Genomic DNA, 22,708 nt, shown 5'->3' on the forward strand with positions numbered 1-22,708 from the left:
GGTCCGACAACTGTTTGGTTCTCATCAGAGACCAGGCAGAAACCTAGGAGGACAAAAAAAACCTCTATTTAACTGTAGCAATTATCTAATGACAGAAAGTTTAATATTTTTCACAAGTGATCTTGATAAGTGTATATATATTACTGCAAAGGACATTGAAACCTAATGGCACTAATAAAAAGTAAATGCATGGACTTGTGGGCTTAAGTTCATGTCTTTTAAGTAATGCAAGCCAAAATTAGCTCCCTGCCATGCCAAAGGTTGTATATCTCATAAACTCTCAGGAAAGTTTTAATATGGCTTTAGAACTTGTATGGATATATTGACTGAGTGATTGTGTTTTGTTTTTTAAAAAAATCATTAAAACATTTCATTAAATGTCCAGAGTTAAGATGATTAAAAAGCTACATGTCATACATACACAAAATTGAAATTTAGTTCACATTGCGAATGATAAGGTAAAAGTAACAATGTTTAGTTAGTTTGCATTTCATTGGTAAAGGGTTGTTATAGAATTCACATTGAAGAGGTTTTTCATAAAATGGTGGGAGATTGGGAGAATAAGAGGTCATCCCTGGAAGCTGTATGAGGAGGGTGTGAGCAAGGGAGTGAGAAGCAGGTTTTATGCATGGAGAATTGTGAATGATTGGAATACATTGCCTGAGAGTATGGTGTCTGCAGAGAATTTGAATGTGCTTAAGGCACTGTATGATGTTGTTATGCACTGTATAATGATGTTAATAAGGCTGAGGGACTTGATATATCACCATGTATCTTGAAGGAATGTGCCAGGGAGTTGGCATCTATCTACCTTGACATATTTGTTTACTATGATGATGAGTCTTACACTGGATCAAGTTCCGAAGAAGTGGAAGGAAATGAAGATTATACCACTTCATAAGAGATATGACAGAACTCAAGCATCACATTATACACCAATCTATGAAGAGGATCTCTGATATTATATTACAATCTATTATAGGATCAACAAGATATTGTTGATCCTATAATAGATCCCCTGAGGGACACCACTAGTAACTCTTCTCTTCTGGGATATTGCCCCCCCCCCCCCCCCCAATGCACAACTTGCTGATACATATCAGGTAGCCAATATCCAATCCAGTGCACTAGTCTAATATACCACCCCATCTGCTCTAGTTTGACTATCAACTTATCATGTGATAACAAGTAAGTAGATTACTAAAATATGACCTCCATTTAGCAAATCTATGCTGTCCATCAAAGATAATACCACTATTGTCAACAGAAAACGACCTCCTAGATGAGTCTGTGACTCTATGGGATCTTAGGATAATAATAATATTGTGTTCTTTGCATGGACAATTTGATCTTGAAAGAATGAACCAAAGGTTCATTATTTTCAGTAAGGTATATTTGGAATTTACATTTAAGATGATATTGTTATATAACAGGCTTCCATGTAGCATTGATTTGTGTCTGACTGAGCAGAGACGCACCAAGGGTATTTGCCTCCCAGGTGCAAACTTTTATCGGCCACCCATCTGATATCTAAAAGTAAGGGTTATTAATATTATATTAGTTAATGTCGTGTTAAAGTCAATGTTGCCTCCCAGGTGTGGTGCAGCCCTCGGGTTGGCGTGGCCCTGTGACTGAGTGACTGTTTTGTTTTTTTAAAAAAAAGAAAAAATTATTAAAACATTTCATTAAATGTCCAGAATTAAGGTGATCAAAAAAAGTTATATACCATAAATATATGAAATTCAAACTTAGTTCACATTGTGAATGATAAGATAAAAGTACTGAAACATTTGTCCAGAACTAGTTGCTGGAGAGGATAAAAAGTAGCATTATTCCATGGAGTCAAAGACTCATTGTACGAGGTCCCTTTATCATACACACACAGCTCACCATACCATGCTTTAAATACATTCAGATATTTAAATTCTCTGCAGCCACACAATCAATGCATTCCAATCATTCGCAACTCTCCATTCAAAAAATCTGCTCACGCCTCCCTATACAGCTTCCAGGGATGACCTCTGGTTTTCCCCCCTACCTTCCACTATTTTATGAAAAACCTCTTCAATGTTGATCCTATAATAGATCCCCTGATGGACACCACTAGTGACGCTTCTCTTCTGGGATATTGCCCTGGCTAGGGGTGAATTTTTCCTATTTTGCTATTTCATTTCATCTTATGCAGTGGGAATCTGCCTAACCAAGTAGGTGGAAGTCTCAACTCACCTAGACATTGGAGAATTGGGAGACAAAACTACCCAGATGTGTGGATAGGGCCTCTGCAATCTTACTACTTTTTTCTTGCAGCGACTTCACTCCAAACTGTTAATATGGTTGAGCCTTATAATACCTCTCATGCTGCATCGGTTGTCACACAGAATAATCAGAGCCTCATTCAGGGCTTAGAGAGGGTCCTGTTCGAGAAGTACAAGGGTAGTCTGAAAAGTTCTTGGCCTAACAATGAAAAAACGAATGTATACTTAAGGATCAAAGCTGTATAACTGAGAGGAGACCTCCATATAGTCTTTAAAGGAATGCGGAGAACCGACCAGTGCTTCTGACCTAATGTCCAATCCTCACCTTCTCGTGGTGCACCCTGTTGGGTATCTACCTGGATACTGAACGAACGAGGATGTGCTGCCAATTTGGGATTTAGCTGACCAAATTGTATTCTTATTGGCTTAAACCAATATACAAATTATGGTACAAGATGACAAAATTTCATGCCAGCTCCTGCTTCGCCTGGTTAAACAAGGTCCCCGTTGTTTTCGCCAGGGAACCAGGGTGAACAGCAAAAAGTCAGCTACTGGAACAAATCTGAAAGCACACCCCAACTCAATATCACCAGAGTTAAAGATCGCATAAGAAGCCTGAATGGCAAAGAAATGGAGCTAGCTGCGGAATTAGATAAGAACCAGATCGACATAATGGGGGTGACTGAAACAAAAAAGACAAAAACTGGTGAGATCTATCTGAGCAATAAATACAAGATGTTATATTCAGGCAATGACAATAATGGAAAAGAAAAAGTAGCCGTAGTATAGTATTCAACACAAAATACCAGGCTCATCTTCTTGAATGGCAGGCAGTATCAAGTAGAGTGATTTGGGCAAATATCAGAATGAGGAATTGGACAATGAGACTTATTTGTGCCTATTGTCCTACAGAAGGTTCTTCTAAGGTAGAAGTGGAGGAATTTTTTGATGTTTTAGAGAAAGCAACTGATACAATGAAAAAGGAAAAGTTGGTCCTTGTTGGGGATCTAAATAGCAGAGTAGGAAATGATTGTCAGACATACAAAAATATTTAGGGAAAATTTGGAGAAAAGAGCAAAGCTAATAATAATGGCAAATACCTGTTGGATTTCTGCTCAGAACATGGACTGGTTATTACTAACACCATGTTCCAACATAAAAATGTGCACAAATTCACATAGAGAGAAGAGGCAAGGAATAAGAAAAGTCTTATTGACTATGTTATTGTTGATAGTGATGTTTTTCCACTGGTGCTCTGCACCAGTGGAAAAACATCACTATCAACAAAAAGAACAAAGAACAAAAAGAGGATTTGAAATTGGAAGCAATCACTATTTACTCTTGAGCAGGATAAAATTGAATTTCATATTGAAAAGAATAACATGTAAGAAAGTTCTAAAGAGAATAAAAGTTGAGCGGCTCTCAGATGTGAACTGTAGACTAAAATACTCAAAGATTATTGAAGAAAAAATGAAAGAGTTTGAGAACAGGAATCAAACCTTGGAGATTCAGTGGCCAGCCTTGAAGAAAACCCTGATTGATTCAGCCAGAGAGGCATGTGGTGAGGTTGTGTGTGCAAGGATAAAAAAATCAGAACTCCCTGGTGGACACAGGAAGTTAAAGGCAGTAAAGGAAAAGAAGAAAGTATATCAAAATGGCAAATAAGTCAGCTTGTGCTCTTAGAGAATACAGAGACAAATGTAAGAAAGCGAAACACTGTGCAAAACTAGCTAACAAAAGTCATGGGAGGACTTGGACAAGAACATAGAAAATAAAATCAAGAAGGTGGTAAGATATTCTGGAGGTTGTTGGAGAAGTTTAAAAATGGAGGAAAGAGTGCTGTAAAAGGAATTAGAGATGATCAAAGTGACATGAAAAGAGAAGAAAAAGATATCCTTGAAGTATGGAGTAATTACTTCGAAAAATTGCTAAACGAAACAAGCAGTGATAGCACAGTTTTAAAAATCTGGAATACAGTCAGGAATACATATCCATACTTGAAGTAGAAATAGCCATCAAAGGCTTAAAATGTGGAAAGGCAGTAGGAGTAGATGATATTCAACCAGAAATGCTGAAGTATGGTGGTATAAAAGTCTTACAGTGGCTGCACTGTATAGTTCAGAAAGCCTCGACAGAGGGACAAATTCCTGATGATTGGAGTAGAGCTCTAATAGTACCCATATATATAAAAAGGAAATAAAACTGAATGTGAGAATTACAGAGGTATTTCCCTACTGAGTGTTCCTGGCAAGAGCTATGCAAGTATACTTGAGAAATGGTTGAGAATAATTGTGGAAGAAATGCTTGGTGAAGAACATGCTGAATTCAGGCCAAATAGAGGATGTCAGGATCTGATCTTCACTTTACGACAAATAGTTGAGAAAGCATGGGATTATAACAAAGATCTGTATTTAAGTTTTGTCGATCTGGAAAAGGCATATGACAAGGTGCCAAGAGAGAGGCTATTCAATACGCTACAATTATATGGTGTAAATGGGCATTATATCAAGCAATTCTTAGTCTTTATTTGCGTTATAAATCAGCAGTTAGAATTGAAGGAGGTACAGGAAGATGGTTTATTGTTAAATCTGGTGTGAGACAAGGATGTACATTATCTAGATGGATCTCATTATGAAGGAAAGTGGTGTTAAACATGATATCAAAATTGGAGATGTTAATGTCAGCTGTTTGCTTTATGCGGATGATGTTATACTTCTAAATAAATCTGCTACAAGCTTGCAAGATTTCCTGACTAAATTGAATAACTGTTGTAATAGGTATGATATGAAGGTCAGCAATAAAAAGACAAAGACAATGAAAAATAGGTAGAATCATTGAAAACGTCAACTGTGTTGTGAATGGCGAACCTGTGGAACAAGTAAAACATTTCAGCTACTTAGGCACGATTTTTACTGATGATGGTAAATTAAATATGGAGATAGACAACAGAATCAACACAGCTGGCATGGTATGAAGTCAGTTGAATAAATTCATATGGAATAAGAGAGAAATTAGCTGTATACAAGACAGTGTTCAAACCAGTTTTAACTTATGGATCTGAGAGCTGGGTCAGAAGTAAAACACTTGACCAAAGACTAGAGACAGCAGATATGAGAGTCCTGAGAATGATTAGATGAGTGAACAGATGGCATCAATGGCAATACCATATTAAAAACGAGGATATTTGGAAAAAATTTGACGTCAGCATTCAGGAATGCGTTAGTAGAGCTAATCTCAGGTGGTATGGTCTCTTAAACAGAATGAGCGAGGAAAGATTAGCAAAACAAGTGTTCTCTGCCAGGTTAGAGGGAAAACGACCCATAGGAAAACCAAGAAATAGGTGGATTGATACGGTACAAAGTGCCTTAGATGAGAGAAATAAAAAATCTGATAATGTTGGAGTCTTGACAAGTAACTGACTGATTTGGAGGGAAATTGTAGATAGGAATTTATTAATGATGTAAATTTTTCATGTAGTACTATCATATCCTGTACACCCCTTGAGGGTAGAAATCAGGAATTTGATGATGATGATGTATAATTTCAAAATTATTTTTATTTTTCAACATAATCTACCTTAAGACTAATACATTTATTCCAGCATTGCTCTAACGCCATTATCCCATCCCTGTGGTAGTTCTCAGTAAGATCTGCAAAATACCCCTCGATAGCTGCAATCACCTCTTGAAGAAAAATGCTGACCAGCAAGTTAGAGTTGTAGTTTTGGGAAGAGATAGAAGTCTGAGGGAGCCAAATCTGGGGAATATGGTGGATGTTCCAACAATTCATAGATTCATAGTGCAGATCCCTTAATTTTCCCCATGCCTAAATACCTTTCTGGGCAGGTGCATTATCCTGATGAAAGATGATTTTTTTTCTTCTTGAAAGTGGGTGTACAGGATATGATAGTACTACATGAAAAATTTACATCATTAATAACTTCCTATCTACAATTTCCCTCCAAATCAGTCTGTTACTTAAATCAGTCTTTTCTCACGAATTTTTTCATCTAGTCCTGTTAATATTCCCCAGTTATTGTTTTACCCTTTTCAAGATAATTAAGGAACAAAATGCCTTTAGCATCCCAAAATACTGATGCCATGACCTTTTCTGCTGATGGAACTGACTTTGTCTTCTTTGGCACTGAACAACTAGCTTCTATCCACTGTTTTGACTACTGTTTGGATTCTGGTGTGTAATGGTGAATCCAAGTCTCATCCATAGTAATAAATCGATGCACAAAATAAGTTTTCTTCTTGTTAAAATGCTCAAGCACTGTTCAGAGATTTTCATGGAAGTGCATTTTTTATCTGATGTGAGCAAGCACAGCACCCATCTTGCACAAAGCTTTTTCATTTGCAATTCTTCATGCAAAATAAATCCTACACGTTCTTTTGAAATACCTATAGTCTCAGCAATTTCATGCACTTTGACTCGCCTGTCATCCAATACCATATCGTGCACTTGATCAATAATTTCTGGTGTTGTTACTCAATGTATTAAATACAAAACAGTCTGTTTTCTATGAAAACAGACTGTTTTGGACTGCATACCAAGGAGAGACATGCTTTATATCTTAGGGGACTTAAATACAAAAGTGGGAAAGGGTATGAAAGTTAGGTCTTAGTGTGGCATGTTTGGTCTGGGTGAATGTAAAAACTGTGGTGAATGACTGTTGGAATTTGTCCATGCTAACACCCATGACAGACCTATACTTGGATATCTAACATTGATAAGTCAAGGCATCAGATTGATTACATCCTGGCTCTCCAGCAGTGGAAGACAAGCAACTCTGATGTGCATACTTGTTCCAGAGCAGATTATGGCACAGACTATCAGCTATTAAGAGCCAAAATAAGACTAAAACTTCCAAGTCAGGCACATCCCACCAGGCTTGATGTTATAGTAATTCTTAATAGATTCACAGAAGAAACATCAACTTGGTTGGATGATTTTTGGAGACCAGTGAGGAGAACTCACTAGAAATGTTTTGGGAAGAAGACAAGGTGATAATGCAGGATAGCCAAGAAGTATCTAGGGCCCAATAAGAAGACCAAGAGACCCATCAATATCAGATTTAACATGTGAACTAATCAAAAATAAGGTAGTTGGAAAAACAGAGATTTTTTGCCATCAAACACCAATCAGCCTATAGATCAAGGCATTGTAGCAACATTTAAAGTTCCATTCTTATTAATGTTGTTGACTATGAATAAGTGTCATTAAAAGCATTTTGGAAAACTTATATGAATGCAGTCAACCATGTTGTAGAAGCATGGATGGAAATGTTGCAACTTGCCTTAGCACCATTTAAAAAAAGGTATGGCTTGACATGGTGGGCATGGACACCTCCATGGAGTCTGAAGACTCATCTTGGAAGACCCAAACTATCCACACGATATCTATTGTACCTTTCCTTCAAACCCATTAATAGAAAGCATTCACAAGACTTCGGCAGCCCATTCCATTCGTTTGCCTCTTTCCAAGCAAAAAAATGTAGCCCTCACACTTTGCTTACCACACTCTTACTCAATTTCCAGGAATGACCTTCTGTTATTTAACCTCTGGCCAAGTTCTGAAATATTTCCCCTACATCAGTCCTATAAAACCCTTTAAGTAACTTAAAAGCTTCTATCATATTTCCTGTTATCTGCCTATCAAACAACTTTTTCATCCTCAATCTATCCGTATAGGAAACATTCCACAGACTACTTACATCTTGGTTGCTTGCCTCTTGATCCTCTCTATGGCTTCTTCATTTCCATGAAACCCAGGTGACTAGACCTGAACACGCTAATCCAGATGTGGACTTATCAAGGCCTTATAAAGTGGAATGATAACTACCTTTTCTTTACTTGTTAATGTGTTCTTCAATAGCCAAGTAATCTAATGAGTCACCATCTAAACTTCAAACTCTTTCTCTACTATCACCATCGAATCCCTAGCTTCATTAAATTCCTGGAGTACAGTTCCATCAATGTGGTATACGGCTTATAATCTTTTTATTCCAGAATGCATAACTTGATGCTTTCTGCATTGAACCGGTGTCCATTATCTTTTGCCCATACAGCCTACTTAATCATTCTGCAAGCTCTCCACATCACCTTGATTAATTATTACCCTACCCAATTTTACATAATCAGAAAACAACTAAATATTTCCTTTCAAATTATTTTCTGTATCATTTATGTACAAATTAAACAGTAGTGATTCAAGCAAATAGCCTTGCAGTACACTGCTAGTTACTTTCTCCCAAATTCTGCTCTTTTATATGCTACCTCTGGTAGCCTATCAAATGCCGTTGCAAAATTCAGCAGCATTGTCATATAGCCATTCTGTTTATCCAATTCAGCTGTTCACTCCTGAATTCTGAATTCTCACTTTGACCAACTCTTCCAGTACTGTTATCATAATTTCTGGGATGCTGAGTGGTGTATAATTTTCTACCACACTCTTAGAGCTTCCTTTATGCAGAGGAATTATTTTGTCCTCCTTCCACTCCCTTGTGACTTTGATAGAGCTGAGACTTAAATGAAATAGCCTATTCAGAGGCATTGCCAGTTCCTTTACACATTATCGTAATATAATGAGCTGATATCCTATCAAATTCCATGGCTATATTTACATTGGAATTGTACAATATCCTAAGTACTACCTCCAATTTGTGAACCTCTATTCTCATATCAGTCACTGTCACAGTGATACCCTCACTTGGGTGATATATCTTTGTAAAGTGGTCACTCAGTAACTCAACTGTTTTGTCTGATTCTGTCACTATCATCAGCACTCATTAAAGTTATCCTTCCACAATCATTCTTCTTCTTCTTTCTTGTCACACAACAAAATAACTCTTTGAGATTTCCTTTGACCTGCTCAGCTAATTTCCTCTCATAATCTGATTTTACCTTTCTTACCATGCTTAGGGACCTTTCTTGCTTGAGCTACGGACTGTTTGTGAGCTTGCCCTTCTTATTCGCTTCTTACAATAACTCCTTCACATCCTTCCTTATACAATACGCCTCACTCTCAGGTCATTGGTTCCAGCCAAAATAATCAGTTCTTTCTTTCATCGTACCTTTTTGCATCTATATACTATTTCACTTTCTCTGAGCATGTGAAAACATGTGCAGGTGTTCATTCACACTGAAAGTTAGAATATTGCTGAATTAATTTTCTTCCACCTCTTTAATTGCAATAGGTTTCAGTCCTTAGGTGAATTGTTAGACAGTATTAGATATAAAGCACACCACAATGCTTTAGTAGGTCTTAGAACTTTAGTTCTAAGACCTACTAAAGTACTAAAGCATTTGAAAATTCCGTTAATATATGGAAGCGGAATCTGAGAGATTTCATCCAGAGATCTAGACTGGAAGCCTAAGGTGTTTAAATTTTATTGATAAATGACTTATTAGAACCACTTTTTTGTAAAAATGCAGATTTGATATAATTGAATTTTTGTCATAGGAAGTCGAAACATAAACTGAGACAAAGAAGACAAAAACAAGTGAGAACCTATTAAATAATAAGTATAGGATGTTATGTTTGGGGATAATGAAGGAAAGGAAGAAGTCGATAAACTTGGCCAGAAGGCAATTCAAGTAGAGTAATGTGAGCAAACTTTAAAATGGAGGAATGCAATGAAATTTATTTGTGCCTATGGTCCCACAAAAGGCTCTGGCAAGAAAGAAGTGGAGAAATTTTTTTGAGTCATTAGAGAATAGTTAACACAAAGAAAATGTAAAAAGTGGTGCTTGTTAGAGATCTAAACAACAGAGTAAGAATGAACTCCATGTATATAGAAATGTTTTGGGAAAATTTGGAGAAAAAGACATGGCTAATAATGGTAAGTATCTGAAGGATTTCTGCTCAAGATACTGACTAGTTGTTCACAATGCATTCTAACATGAAGATATGCACAAGTTCAAGTGGAGAGTAATAACATGAGAAATAAGTAAACCTCATTGATTATATTCTTGTTGTAGTGGTATCTTCATGTTACTTCAGAATAGAGTATACAGAGGATTTGAAATTGGAAGTGATCATCATTTATTTACTTTTAAGTAGGATAAAAATCATTATCACTCTAAAGAACAACATGTAAGAAATTTATAAGAATTAAAACTGAGTAGCTATTACAGATAAACTGTAGGAAAAAATAAAACAGTTCGAAAACAAGAACCAAACTTTGGAGTCAGTGGCAAATTTTGAACAAAAAAAAAAAAAAAACATGGATTGATTCAGCTAGGGAGGAGGGGGATCAATCTGTCCTCATGTTTCACATTCCATAGACCAGAAACCAACTTAGACAATCATCTCTGGATCCTCTCCAATATCTCATCATCCTTTTGAAAACCTGGCACCAAATCTGTGCAGCACAGTAATCCATATGCAGCTTGATCAAATTCTTATACAATGGTATCAAAACATCTTTACTTCTACATGCCAGCATAAATTAAAGATTCCAAGAAATTATATTGTTGGTTTAATCTTTTATCCAAGTGTAAGCAAACAAAGTTTGCACCCGAAGTAACCAGGACTCGGCAACTCATATATAGAAGCTAATGACTTCACATTACTTGCCTTAGTATCCCATAATGCAAAGCACATATACTTATGGATATGTATAATGCTATGCATTATGGGGAAGGGTCACTATCCAGACAGTTTCGACCTTTATTGAGGTGTCATCAGTGGGACCCAGAAGCGATACAAAGGTTGAAGTAATGCAGAAGTCATATTTCCTTATACCAGTAGCCAAAAAGTATTACGCCTTATTATTAAAATAGATTAATATTAATAGATTAATAGGATTAGAAAAAGATGTTGGAAGTTTATTCACTTGGTTATACTATAAATTAAAGATGCCAAGAAATTATATTCTTGGTTTAATCCTTTATCCAAGTGTATATAATTACATCTTGTTTGATCTTGGTTATACGTTACTTTACTTGAAAGAGTCGATAAGAAAATGGTATTAAATCATGTGTGAAATTATATTTGAAGCAGCTTTGAACTTTCATTTGTTTCATAATTAATATTAATTAATATTAGCAGTTTAAAATCGTGATCATTTTTATCTTCTGATATTAAAAATATGAATCCCTTTTTAGGTTATGTGAGACTTTTTTTTGTCCCACTGGGTTATACTATAAATTAAAGATGCCAAGAAATTATATTCTTGGTTTAATCCTTTATCCAAGTGTAAGAAAACATAGTTTGCACCTGAAGTATTTTCAGGACTGGGCAACTCATATATATAGAAGCTAATGACTACTTCAACCTTAGTATCACCTCTGGGTCTGGCTCCCACTAATGAGACCTCAATAAAGGTCGAAAGCGGTCTGATAATGCATATCATTATACATGTCTGTAAGGATATGTGCCTTGCATTATGGGATAAGGCAAGTGATATGTAGTCATTAGCTTCTATGTATGAGTTGCCCAGTTCTGAAAATACTTCAGGCACAAACTATATTTGCTTACACTTTGGGTAAAGGATTAAACCAAGAATATAATTTCTTGGCATCTTTAATTTATGTTAGACTTAGCTGACTAAACTATGATGGTAATATGTAATGCCAACTATTATTTTGTACTATCATAATATTCTGTACACCTGTTGAGAATACATATCAGGAATTGATCCTGAATTATTTTGGTTAAAAGCATTTTTAATTATTATGATGAATAGCTTTATTTTATTTTTTCAGGCACCAAAATTTATAGAATTTGATCAGAAAATAAAGGAGGGTATAAAGATTCTTGGAGGTAAAGTCTTTCCAAAACTGAATTGGAGTAGCCCTAGAGATGCATCATGGATTGCTTTGAATAATTCTACTTGTTGCAGAACTGTTTCCGATATATACTTATTGCTGAAAAGTTCAGATTTCATTATGCATGATTTAACACAGCCGTAAGTTTATCTTATTTGAGAGCAGGATTACTTTTACTATTTAAAAAATACTTTGAATTTTTTTTTATTATTCGCTGATCTTTGAATAGAATCATTTACCATAATCTTTGAATCATTGCTCAACAGAAATTATTTTATTTCTTAAGCTAAAAAATTCAAGATTTGGTATAAATTTGTATATTAATCATATTAATTTGCAACTTAATATTGATTAGTGATATTTGCATCATCACTACAATATCTTTGTAAGATATGTTATATTAAAAACATTAAACTTTCCAATAAATTATATTCTTATTATGACCTTTTTCTTGACCACTAGTATTAATAAATTAAAGACTTAATTCTGTATGTTAGTAAAGTAAATAATAGTTTAATATCCGATGTTTCGCTGACTAATATCTGTCAGCATTTTCAAAGGATACACTGGTAAGCAATAGAAAGTAACAAAAACTAGGAAACTAATCGACAATTCTAAAAATTATATAAAGTTATCACTGTGCATGGTAACAATACGACACATGATACAATACGCGTGTCGCAAGTGCATTTTATTTGTTGAGATATTTATTGTAATTTTCATGAAAGTTCATTTCTTTTTGGTTAAATGATCTGATTAGAGTTTTTCATATACTGTATCTGGTAGGATTAGGCCTTGATTCTTATTTAAGTTACCTGTTGAACGGGTGACTGTAGCAGCTTCTTTGAATGTTCTGGAATGGTAGTTCTCTTCTATGTAGGGCATATGACTCATATCCAATTCAATATTATGGTTGGTAGAGGCAAAGTGGGAAGAAAGGCCTGATATATCTTGTCTGTTATTCCTTACATAGCCTATGTGTTCTTTCTTGTTTCAAAACTTCTAGATGTCTGTCAGATGTAATTGATACCGCATGAACAGGGTATACTATAAACTCCAGAGTGTTTGTAGAAAGGATGGCTACTATCTTTCGGTGATCTTATAAACTTTTGAATGGTCTCAATAGGTTTGAAGGTTACTCTGATATTATATGGTTTTAGAAGAAGAGCTAATTTTTTGGATATGGTACTAACAAATGGAATTGTTATAGAGCTGATGTATTGGGTTTCATCTTGTTGTCTTTGCAGTATGCCATTAAAGAGAATCTTGTTGATGATTCTTGTAGGGTAGCCATTTAGGGATAGATCTCTGGATATTTTCATTAATTCTTCTTGTAAGTCGTCAGGGTCTGTGGTACACTGAATAGCTCTTTTTTTTGAGCATATGGATAATGCTGAGTTTCTGGTATATGTGGTGAGACAAGTCGAAATGTAGGTAGCGTCCAGTGTTAGTAGGTTTTCTATATATATCGACAGGTTGATGCTATTGTCAGTTTGTTTCTTAATAAGGACGTCTAGGAATGGAAGTTTATTATCTTTTTCTAGTTCCAATGTGAACTTGATAGTGTTGTGGAAGCCATTAATTTTGTTTAGATAATCTATTAGTTCTTCTTTCTTGTGATGATTCCAAATGATGAAGATGTCGTCAACATACCTAAACCATGTGGTTGGTTTAGGGGTAATTTGGATAATAAAACTTGAGTTTCCAAATTTTCTAAGAATAGGTCGGCACAAGAAGGAGAGAGAGAGGGCTACCCATGGCTAATGCTGTAAGTTGTTTGTAATAGGTTTTTTGCCATGTAAAATAATTTGAAGTTAAGCAATGCTTGAACAACTTGGTGATGTTTGGTGGGAACAAGTTTTCTAAGATGTTGATGACTTTTGAAACTGGGATAGTTGTGAATAGAGATGTGACATCCAGGCTAGCCATAATATTATCTTCAGAGATATGGATGTTTTTTAATTTTTCTTGTGCCGACCTATTCTTAGAAAATTTGGAAACTCAAATTTTATCCCAAATTACCCCTAAACCAACCACATTGTTTAGGTATGTTGACGACATCTTCATCATTTGGAATCATCACAAGAAAGAAGAACTAATAGATTGTCTAAACAAAATTAATGGCTTCCACAACACTATCAAGTTCACATTGGAACTAGAAAAAGATAATAAACTTCCATTCCTAGACATCCTTATTAAGAAACAAACTGACAATAGCATCAACCTGTCGATATATATAGAAAACCTACTAACACTGGACGCTACCTACATTTCGACTTGTCTCACCACATATCCCAGAAACTCAGCATTATCCATATGCTCAAAAAAAGAGCTATTCAGTGTACCACAGACCCTGGTGACTTACAAGAAGAATTAATGAAAATATCCAAAGCTCTATCCCTAAATGGCTACCCCTACAAGAATCATCAACAAGATTTTCTTTAATGACATACTGCAAAGACAATGAGATGAAACCTAATACATCAGCTCTATAACAATTCCATTTGTTAGTACCATATCCAAAAAATTAGCTCTTCTTCTAAAACCATATAATATCAGAGTAACCTTCAAACCTATTGAGACCATTCAAAAGTTTATAAGATCACCGAAAGATAGCCATCCTTTCTACAAATACTCTGGAGTTTATAGCATACCCTGTTCATGCGGTATCAATTACATCGGACAGACATCTAGAAGTTTTGAAACAAGAAAGAAAGAACACATAGGCTATGTAAGGAAAACAGACAAGATATATCAGGCCTTTCTTCCTGCTTTGCCTCTACCAACCATAATATTGAATGGGATATGAGTCATATGCTCTACATAGAAGAGAGCTACCATTCCAGAACATTCAAAGAAGCTGCTACAGTCACCCGTTCAACAGGTAACTTAAATAAGAATCAAGGCCTAATACTACCAGATACAGTATATGAAAAACTCTAATCAGATCATTTAACCAAAAAGAAATGAACTTTCATGAAAATTACAATAAATATCTCAACAAATAAAACGTTGTGCGACATGCGTATTGTATCACGTGTCGTATTATTATCACACACACACACAATGATAACTTTATATAATTTTTAGAATTGTCAGTTAGTTTCCTAGTTTTTGTTACTTTCTATTACTTACCAGTGTGTATCCTTTGAAAATGCTGACAGATATTAGTCAGTGAAACGTCGGATATTAAACTATTATTTACTTGACTAACATACACAATTAAGTCTTTAATTTATTAAATTATATTCTTGTTTAATCCTTTATCCAAGTGTAAGCAAATAACGTTTGTGCATGAAGTATCTTCACAACTAGGATACTTGTATATAGGGGCTAATGACTTCACATCAATTGCTTTAGTATGCCATTTAATTTAATTTACAACCAAGTGAAAAAACTTCCTACAACTATCTCTGATCTAGAGTATTTTAATAATAAGGTGATATACCTTTTTACTACTTGTATAAGGGAAATATGACTTCTGCATTTATTCAACCTTGGTATAATCTTCTGGACCTTGCTCCTGTTGAATAAAGGTCAAAGCTGGTCTGAGCAGTGGCTTTCCCATAATGCATGGTGTTATACACGTCTGAAAAGATGCATGCTTTGAATTATGGGACATTAAGGCAACTGATGCAAAGTCATTAGCTTCTGTATACAAGCAGAGCAGCATAGTTGTGAAGAAGAATATAATTTCTTGGCTAATTTAATTTACAACTAAGTGAAAAAAAAACTTACAATATTATTACAGTGCTGAGTATCATAGTCAGACAATGATATAATCAAGAAACTTGACTCAAAACCCTCCTTAGAAAAGCCTGTTTAGTCTGTGGACTGATGTGCAGGTTTTTTTCAAGCAGGAAGTTTCTGGAAGTAGGTATTGGTAATAACTAATCTGTTAGCTAGACAAATGCCAACAGTCTTTGTCGCCATGGATGTTACGCTCACCCAGACAAAACATGCCACACTCAGGCCTAATTCTCATACTTTTTCATCTGCATTAAATTCCCCTAATAAGTAAAGTAAATTTCTCCTTGGTAGGCAGTCCAAAATAGACTGTAGGTTTTCATAGAATTCCTCACTCTCTTCATCAGGCCTATCTATGTGAGATGCATAAATTACCACATTTGACACATTGGTAGGATGACCCTTAAGTCTAGTACAAAGTATTCTGTCATTAACTGGATTATAACCAAGAAGGTCTCTTGCCTGAACTGTCTTCACTATCACAGCTATATCATGATGCTTTGAATCATCTCCTGAATAAACAACTAGCTTACCATCCTGTCTTGAAGTGACCTTCTTCTTTCTATTTGTCTGTAATTCCCATGATGTCAATTTTATACCGCTTCATCTCTTTACAGACCATATCAAGAGTACTTCTCTGTGGACCTCTTACATCCCATTTTCCTATATAAAGTTCCCCTCCAAGATTAATCCCATACCTTCTGTATTCCTTGTTCACAATATCACTGATTTTTGTTGGAGACTGTAATATACCTCTCAAACAGGACCTTCTGCCTAAGCCCTGAATGCAGCTCTGATTATTCTGTGTGACAACCGATGCAGCATGAGATGTATTATAAGGCACAACCATATTAGCATTTTGGAATGAAGTCACTGCAATAAAAAAATAAAATAAAAATAAAAATCGGAAGGTTTGCAGAAGCCCTTTCCACATATCTGGGAAGTTTTGGTTCCAATACATCTCACATTGGCCAGGTGGGTTGGGACTTCAGTCTTCTACTGCATAAGACAAAATGAAATAGCAAAATAGGAACAATTCACTCCAGCCCTTGAATACTTTAATAGCATTGGGGGGGGGGGGGTAAAGAAGAAAAGAAAGAAAGAAGGGAGGGACCAGTCTACAGATAATATAACAGATGTATATTACATGAAAGAAGGCATGGCCCAGCATCATGTACCTCAGATTTGCCACTCTGGTACTCACTAAAGTGAGCCCTTGAGGTATCATATAGGTTAAGAATATCATATAAGTTAAGAATATTTAAAAGCAGAATTAATCCGAAGTGGTATAATTACCAGACGACGATGAAGATTTTAGATAAATTGATACAGTATAGTTGCTTGAGTTTTTTAGATGACAGAAATGTAAAAAGAGATTCTGACGTATCATTTTTGGTCATTAGCTTATCTTTCATGTGTTTACAGGATAGAATTCAGTAATGTGTGCATCAGACAGTTAGAACCTTAATTAGCCTGGAAAAGAATATTCAAACATTGAGAAATTAAAAAGTTGAAGTAAAGACTCAAACTTTACAGGAGACTTATAGCGTCTCAGCATTGTATCATAGTTGCATTATGGTATTATTTTCTCAAAATGTTTTTGGGAATGAATGCTAGAAATGCAATGTTACTAATGGTTTCTATTATAGTACCAACAGAGTGAGAAAAGACATATGAGTATAGTTCAAAAATATAATAACCGAATAACTCACGTAAAATATTATTTAATAGTATAATATAATTTTTGCCTCTGTATCGCAGGCATCTTCAGTACATTTATAAAGCTAATTGAACAATAACTGACAATTCCAAAGGGCACTACCTAAGTAGCTAATATAAGATAACTAAAAAGGTCAATAAATTTCCTAACTAAAAAAAAATAAAATAAATAAATAACTATATATATATATATATATATATATATATACACACACACAATAAAAAGCTAGGAAAGATTAGTTGCTTTATAAAGTACTATCTCCCATAAAGGGCATAGACGTAAACCATTGGATCTGTTTAAGTTAGGAGAGTGGAGTAGAGTTTCACATGTTTTTTATAAAGCCATTCCATGAGGAACCGACTTTTGTGAAGGACTCTTGTCTTGTTCGTATGAACTCTATGTCTAGTGATGATGGCATGTTCTGCAAGTCCAGACTGCTCAGGTTCAAGGTATTGAATATAAGACTGGTGTTCTTCTAGCCAAATAGAGTTAGATCTTCCTGTTTGTCTGAAATAAGATAATCCACAAGAGCAAGAAATCTGGTAGACACCTGGATAGCTAACATGTGGAAGCTTGTCCTTTGGAGAAGTGAGAAAGGTGGAGATTTTTCTAAAAGGTCGAAAGGCAACAAAAATATTCAGTGGTTTTAAAACTTTTGTTATATGTTCACTAATGTCATGCACATAAGGGATAGGAATGCATTATTTCTTCTGTATTTGAAGAAGAAGAAGACATTAAAACTACTCAAAGCTCTTTTGATGAATGAATTCTTATATCCATTAGATAAAAAGGAGGAAATAATATATTGCAGTTCTTTTTGTAGCAGATGGTCTGAAGAACAAAAGGGGTGGGCCTGATGAACCAGTGTTTTAATAGTTCCTGCCTTTTGACTAGGATGGTGATGAGATTCAGCATGGATATAATGGCCTGTATGAGTCTTCTTTTTATAGACTGAGAAATGTAGGTTACCATCTGGTTGGCAAAGAATTAAAAGATCTAAAAAGCTTACTGCTTATTTGATTCTACTTCTAGGATGAACTGGATCCTTGGATGAAGTGCATTTAACTTACGGAGAAACTGTTGAAGTTCATTAGAAGAGCCATTCCAGATAACAAAAATGTCATCAACATATCTGAACCAATGAGTAGGTTTGGGAGAAATATTGTCAAAAATACGTTGTTCAAAGTGCTCCATAAAAAAGTTGGTGATAGCAGGAGAATGAGGATTGACCATTGCTGTTACTTCAATTTGTTGATACAACTTGCTTTTAAAGGAAAAATAACCAGAATGTATTACAAAATCATATATTTTTACAATGTCTGAAGGAAATTCTTGTTGCAGTAATTCAATGCTTTCAGATAAAGGAACATTTGTAAATAAAGAAACATCTAAACTGATCATAATATCCAAAATGTCCAAATGGCGATCTGAAATTTTATTTTTGAAATCCAAAGTATTCTTTATGAATGGATAGGTGGGTGGTTGATGGAGAGATATCAGAGAGTAGTTTATTCAGGAGTAGAGTCCAAAGACGGCCTGTGACTAGTGGTGTGCCCCAGGGTTCTGTTTTTGGACCACTGCTGTTTAATTTGTTCATTAATGATATAGGGAAGGATCTAAGAGGAACAGTTCATTTGTTCGCTGATGATGCAAAGCTAGGTAGGGCAATAGTGAATGCAGAAGATGTCAAAATTTTGCAGGAAGACTTGGATAGATTGGGGTTCTGGGCTAAGGAGAATGGATGTCAATTTAATGTAACAAAATGTAAGGTTATGCATTTTGGGGTGAAAAGATTAGCAGCAGTATACCACATTGGTGGAACTGTATTCCAGAAGATTGATGAGGCCAGGGACTTGGGAGTGTTGGTGGATAGGGAGATGAAGTTTAGGGGGCACATTGCAAAAGTGGCTAAATCAGTTCATCAACTCACTTGGTTGTTGAAAAATACTTTGACGAGCAGAGACAAGCAAGTTATTGTACCTCTGTACTGAGCCTTGATATGACCTCATCTCGACTACTGTGCCCAGATTTGGTCACCTAGGTCAGTCTATGGAATGAACCATATGAGAACAGGTTAAAGATTTGTGGGTTGCAGAAATTAGTTGATAGGTGGAAAGGGGGAGATATGATTGAGACATTCAAATTGCTAAAGGGTTTCTATAGGATTAATTCAGAGGATATTTTTTAGATCAGGACTGGTGGTGGGAGAACTGGGGGACACCTATGGAAGCTGGGCAAAAGTGTGGTTAGCAAGGGTGTTAGAGCTGGGTTCTTTACTTTTAGAGTGGTAAATGAGTGGAATAAGCTGCCAGAATCTGTTGTGGATGCTATGACGGTGAGTGAGTTCAAGGCAAGGTATGATAGATACTGTGAGAATGTCGTATATTTGTGTGGACATGATGTTTAGGGCCTTCCTCGATGAGTCTAAGGACTCCCTGGAGTCGCCCGTAATAATAATAATAATAAAAAAAGTATCAGTTCTTCTAGTTGAAGAAGTGAGTAAATTTGATAAAAATTTAGAAATTTTAAAAGTGGGACAACCTATACAATCTACCACTGGCTTCAACGGAATACCTGGTTTATGAACTTTCGGAAGACCATACAATCTGGGTGGATGACTGAAGAAGGTTTTAAGTTTTTTCTTTTGATCTTCATCCCATGTAGATACATTATCTATAAGAGAATTAAGTCTCTTCAATTGACTCCCGGTAGGATCCGATGTAAGGGGCCTATAAGTTGAATAGTCGCAGAGTAACAGAGACATTTTTCTCACATATTCCTTCTTGTCTTGAATAACTACAGCCTTCCCTTTGTCAGCTTTCGTAATAATTAAATTATTATTATTCTTCAGTGATTTCAGTGCTTTAAATTCAGAGTAAGATAGATTAGGATGAGGAGGCTTGGCATTAAAAAGAATTTTCACACATTCAAAACTTAACCTGTTGGATGTTTTTTGGGATAAGGATCAAATACCTCTGTCTATGTTATGAAAAAAATCCATCAGGGGTACCTTATTCAGCGCAATGGCGAAATCATGTCCTTTTGATAAAACAAAACATTCACTGTCTGTTAGTGGACAGCCGGAAACACTGATAACTACATTATTTAAATAGTGAAGTGAATTTAAATATTTATTATTATAATTATTAGAATTATTATTTAAATAAGTGAAGCCTATTGGCTCTTTTATTTAAGTAATTGATAACTACTTTATCTGTATCACTAACATTAGTACTGGATCTATGGAGACTCACCAGTTTGAATCACTGGCTATGGACTGAATCACTCAGTCTATAGAAAGAAGACTACAGGCCATTATATCCATGCTGAATCTCATCACCATCCCAGTCAAAAGGCAGGAACTATTAAAACACTGGTTCATCGGGCCCACTCCTTTTGTTCTTCAGACGATCTGTTACAAAAAGAACTACAATATATTATTTCCTCCTTTTTATCTAATGGATATAAGAATTCGTTCATCAAAAGAGCTTTGAGTAATTTTAATGTCTTCCTCTTCAAATACAGAAGAAATAATGCACATTCCTATCCCTTATGTGCATGGCATTAGTGAACGTATAGTAAAAGTTTTAAAACCACTGAATATTTTTGTTGCCTTTCGACCTTGTAGAAAAATCTCCACCTTTCTCACTTCTCCAAAGGACAAGCTTCCACATCTTAGTTATCCAGGTGTCTACCAGATTCCTTGCTCTTGTGGATTATCTTATTTTGGACAAACAGGAAGATCTGCCTCTATTTGGCTAGAAGAACACCAGTCTTATATTCAATACCTTGAACCTGAACAGTCTAGATTTGCAGAACATTCCATCATCACTAGACATAGAGTTCATTGGAACAAGACAAGCATCCTTCACAAAAGTCATGGAACAGCGTTATAAGGAAACGTGAAACTCTCCTAACTCAAACAGATCCGATGGTTTACGTCTATCCCCTTTATGTGAGTTAGTACTTTATAAATGAGCTAATCTTTCCTAACTTTTTATTATATGTATATATATATATTTTATTATTATTTTTTTAATTAGGAAATTTATTGACCTTTTTAGTTATTGTTTAATTAGCTTTATAAATGTACTGAAGATGTCTGCGATACACAGGGAAAATTATACTATTAAATAATATTTTATGCGAGTTATTCCATTATTATATTTTTGAATTCATATGTCTGCTCACGGTATTTCCTTATTAAAAGATATGAGCATATAGTTCTTGTGAATGAAAAGGCTTACAGTAGGTAGGATAGAAGCCAGTGTCTAATTGACTAGATAAACTTCCAAGCGGTAGACAACTTTCTACTTTATCTAGTCAGTGCCTTCAAAACAAGCACCAGTTTGTGCTTCAACCTAGAGAAAGATTCCATAAATGATTTTCTCTTCTGTAGAGGTACTTCATGCTTATCAGCTGCTATTCATGCCCATGTTTGAACATCTTCAGGTTTTAGGGTTCCTTGTAACATGTAGTAGCTGTCCATCATGATTTAATGTCATCTTATTAAAAAAGTTTTCTTTTATTTCCTTTATTCCCTGCTTTTAAACTTATATATATATATTCAAGAAAAATGTGAATATATTAATATCTCTTATCAGCTGCACACAGTATTTTATGCTACATGTTTTGTAACTTTTCATGTATGAAATGAGATAAAATTAATTCTCCCACTTAAATTTACACTAATTAATATCTTATCAATGATTAAACATTTGTCTTCCTCTCTTTCTTCCCCCCTTCTCCCAGGATCTGTTATTATCTAGTTCTTTTGGTTGCTGATATCTTTCCATCTTGTATAAATGGAAAGATATCAGAAAGAAAGATTTCATTTAAGTTGTAAATACCTAGTCGTCTTCTGTCATCTTTTTTTTTTATTATCATTTTGTCTTATTTTGTGTATCTTTTAATTCTTAAAAATCTTATTTCTGCAGCCTGGGTTTTACTTTGACCCGTATTTTTAACAGTCCATATTTTTGAACCATATAATAACGTTGGCATGACTGTGTAAAATTTAAGTTGAGTTTTTTCATCTTTTTTTTTTTTTTTTGATCAGTGTCCTTTTAAATTGTTCCACAGATTTCCTGAAATTTTTTTATTTTTTCATCGATATCTTATCTAACTATTAAGATTTAAGTAGATAGGATATCACTACCTTATGATGTAAGTGTACTGTTTGCTTTTAGTGATCTTTTCTATATCTAATAATT

General features: G+C 35.0%; 1 protein-coding gene across 4 annotated transcripts in view; it reads left to right on the top strand.

Moving 5' to 3' along the window:
* Window positions 1–22,708, top strand: part of LOC150108354 (translation initiation factor eIF2 assembly protein-like) — a 118,440-nt gene that overhangs the window by 45,514 nt on the left and 50,218 nt on the right. For all 4 annotated transcript variants that reach the window (XM_090415754.1, XM_090415755.1, XM_090415757.1 and 1 more), the window contains exon 6: window positions 11,966–12,168. In XM_090415754.1, the coding sequence (XP_090271880.1) occupies window positions 11,966–12,168 (203 nt within the window). The remainder of the gene's footprint in view (window positions 1–11,965; window positions 12,169–22,708) is intronic.

Source organism: Typopeltis vanoorti, chromosome 3 (genome assembly GCF_054136105.1).
Source record: "Typopeltis vanoorti isolate ZY-2024b chromosome 3, IOZ_Tvanoo_1.0, whole genome shotgun sequence".
NCBI lineage: Eukaryota > Metazoa > Arthropoda > Arachnida > Uropygi > Thelyphonidae > Typopeltis > Typopeltis vanoorti.